This window comes from Lissotriton helveticus, chromosome 5_1 (assembly GCF_964261635.1).
Source record: "Lissotriton helveticus chromosome 5_1, aLisHel1.1, whole genome shotgun sequence".
Lineage (NCBI taxonomy): Eukaryota > Metazoa > Chordata > Amphibia > Caudata > Salamandridae > Lissotriton > Lissotriton helveticus.
Genome location: NC_136065.1, coordinates 250,944,461 through 250,950,460, shown reverse-complemented (window position 1 = coordinate 250,950,460; position 6,000 = coordinate 250,944,461). Strand labels below are relative to the sequence as shown.

Below are 6,000 nucleotides of genomic sequence, written 5' to 3'. Positions count from 1 at the left end.
GTGTGTGTGGTGTTTGTGCTCTCTTGTCTGTGTGTATTTGTATGTGAGAGAAACAGTGTGTGTCTGGTGCATATGTACACATAGCTATGCTTGTGCTGTCTGGATGCGTGCCTATATGATTTGTGTGAGTGTGTGTGTCTGATGTCTCTGTATCTTATCTACCTAGCAAGTATGTATGTGGGTGTTGTCTCTTTTCAGTGTGTCTGTATATGGGAGAGACCGGTTGTGTTTGATATTATTGATCGGCTCAGCGTGTGTGCCAGTTTGCCCGTCTGATATCTGTGATCGTGTCTGTGTGCATGTCATGTCTATGTGTATGTAAAGTGTGTGACAGTGTCTTTCTAGTGTCGGTATGGCATGTCGGTGTGCGTGCGCGGTGTTTGTGCGCGTCTAGTCTGTATGTGTCTTGTCGGTGTAGTGTGGTGTGCGCGGCAGTCTGTGGCTGCTGCATGTGTGGGCGCTGCTGTTCTGTATGTGTACAGCATGTCACAGAAACTGACAGCCGTGCTAGTGATGTCAGAGGGCGGTGTGAGAGGAGGGCATGCCCCCAATGCAAGGCAGGGAGGTGGGGCGCGCGGACTCCTATAAAGGCAGCTGCATGCTCCGGCTTTCTCATAATACTCCTGACAGAGCCGAGGCTACCGGACCCCAGCTGAGGCTACTAACCTACTGACAGCGGCACGAGCCGGACAGACCTGTGCACCGACCGCCGAGTGCATCAACCATACCCGTGACTGCGGCTCCTGCCGAGCGCCCTCCGCAGTTGTGAGAGCCCTTCCCGCACAGCCCTGTTTCTTGTGACCCGACCCTTCCCCTGCTCTAAACTCCACTGAACCCAGAAAACCCCCACTGAGTCCACCTGGAAGGATGGCGGTGACGATCCTGCTCTGGGCCCCCTGCCTGCTGCTGCTACTGCCCGCCCGGCCGGTAAGTGAGCATCTAAGGTGTTTGCATGTGTGAGAGGGTAGGCACGGCTGAGGGTAGTGGAAAATTCACAAACCCTGGGATGCCCGCACTGCTTTCCTGTCGTACCTCTTCAGTTCAAGTATATGTGGGGACCCAGCATGACGCGGTGTGAGACTCCACTGGAGTGCGTGGGACCGTTAAAGATTCTCAGGTGTGAGGTTCCACTTAACAGGCTGCATAGGTGTGAGACCCCACCTAAGTGTAAGTGACAACAGATTATGTAAGTGCGAGACTCGACTTAAGTGCATGGGCCAACGGAAGATGTCAGGGTGCGAGACTCCACTTAAGTGTATAGGACAATAGAGACTGACACGGTGTGAGACTCCATATACGTGCATGGTGCAACGGAGTCTGCCAGGATGTGAGATCCCATTTAAGTGCAATAGGCAACTGAGGACGTCTAAGTGCGAGACTTCACTAAGTGCATGGGGCAACGGAGGCTGTCGGGGTGTGAGACTCTACTTAAGAGCATGCACGGGGCAACGGAGTATGTCAGGGTGTGAGACTCCGCTCAAGTGTATGGGAATGAGGCAACTGACGCAGCCTGTACCTGCGACTTTCTTGTAATTCACGCAGGTAGTTAGACTGTCCATGTTTGTAACTTTCGTCATTTAACACATTTCCTGCTCATTTGGGGAAGCCAGGAATAGATCTCTGGTCTCTTAGTACTGCAAACTGCACGTTAATCAATTAAAGCTCTTCTACACCTCATCATGGGTAGTAAGCGCTATATAAATGCAATTACAATTACTGCCTATTCATTTACTCGCCACTTTAACGATTGTTTGGAGAGAAAGGCGCAAGGTGAGAGGGTTCCGCGGAAGTGCTGATTGCTGTCTGACATTCCAGTTGATAATGAGCGGCCGCACTGCTCGCGTGCCTAGAGTGCAGTACGCGCGGGTTGCATGCTCCGCTTGGTGCACGTTCCCTGCTGCAGCTACGTGTTGGGATACAACTACAAGCGGAGGATGCATGTGGGTTAGGACGCACAAGTACCAACGTGCAGCAGGTGTGGTTGGTGCATGTGTGCCTGGGTGCACTTATCCACGTGTGCGAGGGGCGGCGCGCGAGTGAAGAGTGTTTTCATGCACGAGAGGTCGAGTGCTGTGATTGGTGGCTGCGTTAATTCCCGGCGCGTGTCCTAGGATGTTGCACACAGTGGGGGAATGGAATACTCGCTGCATATGTCCTATCAAGCGGTGTGCAGATAGTGCTAAGCCACTGGGGGATGTCTGCAAAGTGTGGTGCTCACATGATGCCCAGGACGCACCAGACGGTGGGTGCCTGCAGAGCTATGCCCATGTGTTCCCCTGCAGCGCTATAGGATGCACCCTTCAGGGAGTATCGGGGACCTCTCTCAACACACTGTACGGCGAGAGGGGGTTTTCACATTGCTTGAGGCTGCTGTCCAGGTCGTGCCATGCGGCAGATGCATGCAGTGCAGTCGTCATGTCTGATGTTCGTATCAGCGCCGGGCGTACGCAGAGTTCTGCCCGTGGGTGCCCACTGCCCAGAGCCCTGCTGGCGAAGACGGCGAGAGGCATGCACTTCAGGGTGCATCAGGAAGTGGTTCAGAGATAGCCGCATGCCGCATAAACGATCTATCCGCAGCGTTCGACACGGTAGACCATAAGCTCCTCATCAAAACTCTGCAAGTAAGAGCCGGCCTCGGCGAGGTAGTTCTTGACTGGTTTTCTTCCTTTCTCCACAACCGCTCGCAAATAATAAAACTGAAGAACTTCACCTCCGAAACACAGCAAGTCAACAAGGGTGTCCCCCAAGGATCAGTACTTTCTCCTCAGCTCTTCAACATCTATATGGAACCGCTCGCCAAACTACTCAGGAATGCCAACATCCTCTTCCACCTCTACGCGGATGACACGCAGATCTACCTGGAAACCTCTTCACCCAACGACATCCATAGACTAAATGCTGTCTTAAAAGATGTTCAAGATTGGCTGACAAAAAACCACCTGAAACTCAATCCCGACAAGACCGAAACCCTTCTCATATCAAACAAAGAAGACAACCCTCAAGTCACAGAGTGGCTGAAGTCGATCGATGCTCTTAAAGGTTCTCTCACGCCAACGGACTCCGTCAAATCTCTGGGTTTCACCCTAGACCCCAAACTCACCTTGACAAACCACATCAAGAACTCGGCAAAAAGTGCCTTCTTCAACCTCAGACTGCTGAACAAAATCAAACCTTTCATTCCCAACAAGGATCTTAAACTAGCTACACAATCTCTAGTCCTATCTAGACTGGACTATGGGAATTCAATCCTTACAGGTATCCCCAAATCACACTTGGCGCCACTAAAAACAACACTACATGCGGCAGCAAGAATGATCACAGGATGCAAAAAATTCGACCACATCTCCCCAGCACTCAAAGAACTTGAATGGCTTCCGGTGGAAATGCGTAGCTCCTTCAGAACGGCCTGCCTAACCCACAAAGCCCTCCACACCGGTAAACCGGAGTACCTGGCAACCAAGCTCAAAAAAGCAGGCCAAAGCAGATATTTGAGAAGCTCCAACTCCCTGCTGCTCATCCTTCCAAAAACCAGAAAGAAGAAAACTGCGGACTGCTCCTTCACTGGAAATGCCCCCAAAATATGGAACTCTATCCCTCCACATATCAGAACTCTACCGTCCTATGCGGAATTCAAGAACCAACTCAAATCCTTGTTCCTCATCCGCTCCCTAGGTCCCAGATAACCAGGATCTCCCACTGAACTATGTGTTGCTATGTATCCTTATACCAAAAGTCCCACTGTTACGCACTTTCCCTCCCCCAATATTGGACTGCCTCTACTTGTTACATGTCTTGTTGTTCACCCTGTCACACCTGTTACTGTAAAGCGCTCTGCTACCTTCGGGTCTTGTTAGCGCTATAGAAAACTTCTAAATAATAATAAATAATAATAAACACGTCCGTGACGCAGCGGCGCATGTTATGGGTCCCCTACATTGGTGTCTTGTGGATTAACATGAACTCTCTGCCAGCACTCAGTTGTGGCTTCTCTCGCTTTGAGTCCAAGATGACGAAGGGGATACTATTAGTGCTGCAGTGGACAATGGTATGCCCGGGCGTGGGTCTCTTGCTCGCTGTGCCACTGGATTCAAGCTAGCCTGGCTGATGAGGGGTGAAACCCCGAAACCGGTCCCAGGATGCTAGTTTCCGGTCCAGGGAGGACCTGGCCTGGCAGTTGGGGCTGGACTGTTCTCATGAGGAACAGGGTCAAGCTGGATTTGCATATGGCTGGGTCCAAACTGGGGTGGCATAGTGTGCAAAATAACTATGGATTAACCCAACATCTGTGACTGGGGTTGAGTGGTTGAAAAGTTTCAGCACTCCGTCCATCATCATGGTTTGCAGTGGCACCGGGCCATTTAACCCTGATATTTGCTATATTTTACTACTACAATGGCAATCCAAGGGGCCATGTCCTTGCTTACACCAGCGCCTAAAGCATGCAAGCTACGCTACTGGTTGACAAATTGTTTCCGCATTGGTGACGTTAATGGCGCTGTTGCTATCGCCAGGCATGCTGTGTTAACTCAATTTTATTATAAATGCTTGTGGATCAGTGGCTGTCATAAACTCCGCAACTAAAGTCAAACTTCAAGGGGGGAGGGGAGGGGATAGGAAAGAGCTCTTCGAGAAAGACGTCTGAACTTGTTTGGACCAGGTGACTTTGATGTCAGGAGGAAGTTCTCTCCCGACCCTCACCTTTACCCTGCGCACCTTTCAGAACTCCATAGTAGGGCAGCCCTGCATGGATAGGTGAGTTAGAATCATGTTATTTGGGTCCTTACCCTCTCATCTACAACCTCACTGAGCAAGGACGGGGTCGAGAAGGAATGATTGTGAATCCTATGCGGTAATGCTGCTTGCACCGCAACTATTGATGCACCTAAGCAAGTTTGACATCTTGAGGGCCGCGGTTCTTCAGAGGAAGTGAGGCGTGCATGTTAAACTGTAGGGCTGGTAGAAAACTGTAGGAAGCCCCCACCGAACCAAAAAGCATTTCACCCAAATAAGCCAATCGCTGAAGACAGTTGACCAAACCTCCGTCTCAGTGTGCTCTCATGAGCTCGGGCAGATATTGAAAGATGCCTGTTCCAGACCTAGAAAAAAAGCATAGACAAAGTCAATAGTTCTGATGTTGGCCACCAGTCGTTTGGCTTTGTCAATGCTTGTTTCCTGCTAAATGTTAGTCTTGGGGAAGCTGGTCAACCATCAATCAGCAAGTATATTTTTGGGGCTCAAAAAAGCACACTTTCCCTACGTGTACCTGGCTCTTAAATGAACTACTTTGTGTGTGGATACACTCCTTGTGAAAGGGAAGAATGCTGTCACCCACAGTGAAGCTAGCCAATTGCTGAAGTGGGTTGAAGAAAAATGTGAATGACAGCAGACGAATGGTTGAAAGGGCTGTCTGAAAGCCCCTATGCCTATAAGTAAGTATATCTGTAATTGCCATCAAATCAAAAGGTCTTAGTTAATGCCAGATGTTATGAGCAAAGCATCGCGGAGGGCATGGTCACTGATGCATGTACAAGGCCCACTTTCTCCTGACACAGAAAAAACTGGATGACGCTGAATGATGTGTCCTGATGCACACATGTCCTTGCCTCTCTGCTCGCCGGCTGACAGTGTTGCCTGATGTGAGGATGGAGCTGGGTTGCAATCAACATCCATAGTCTGTCAGTAGTGCCTAGAGACTAACTTGTTGGTGTACATGCGCTACATATCGGCATACAATATTGTGTAACAGCTGTCTGGTGCCTTTGCTGCTGTATATTGTGCCCCTTTTAGTCTGTTTAAGGCGGTATTAATATCTGCTCATTTGGCATGGGCTGCACCAAACACTGGTGACACATTTTGTATTATGTAAAACGTCTTGGCAGGTTAAGCGTGTGATCCAGCAGCAGTAGCTGGTGTCTAGTCATTGTCTTACACATTTTTCTAGCGAAGTGAGGTGTGAATTGCAACAGCCCAGGAATGCGGACTGGTGCCAGCAAGGTGTGG

The 6,000-nt window shown here is 50.0% G+C and overlaps 1 protein-coding gene across 1 annotated transcript in view; it reads left to right on the top strand.

Moving 5' to 3' along the window:
* The first annotated feature begins 614 nt into the window (after positions 1 to 614).
* Positions 615 to 6,000, top strand: part of LOC144754404 (CCN family member 1-like) — a 33,612-nt gene continuing 28,226 nt past the window's right edge. Inside the window, exon 1 of the mRNA XM_078642132.1 lies at positions 615 to 927. Within this exon, the coding sequence (XP_078498258.1) occupies positions 868 to 927 (60 nt within the window). The 5' untranslated portion in view covers positions 615 to 867. The remainder of the gene's footprint in view (positions 928 to 6,000) is intronic.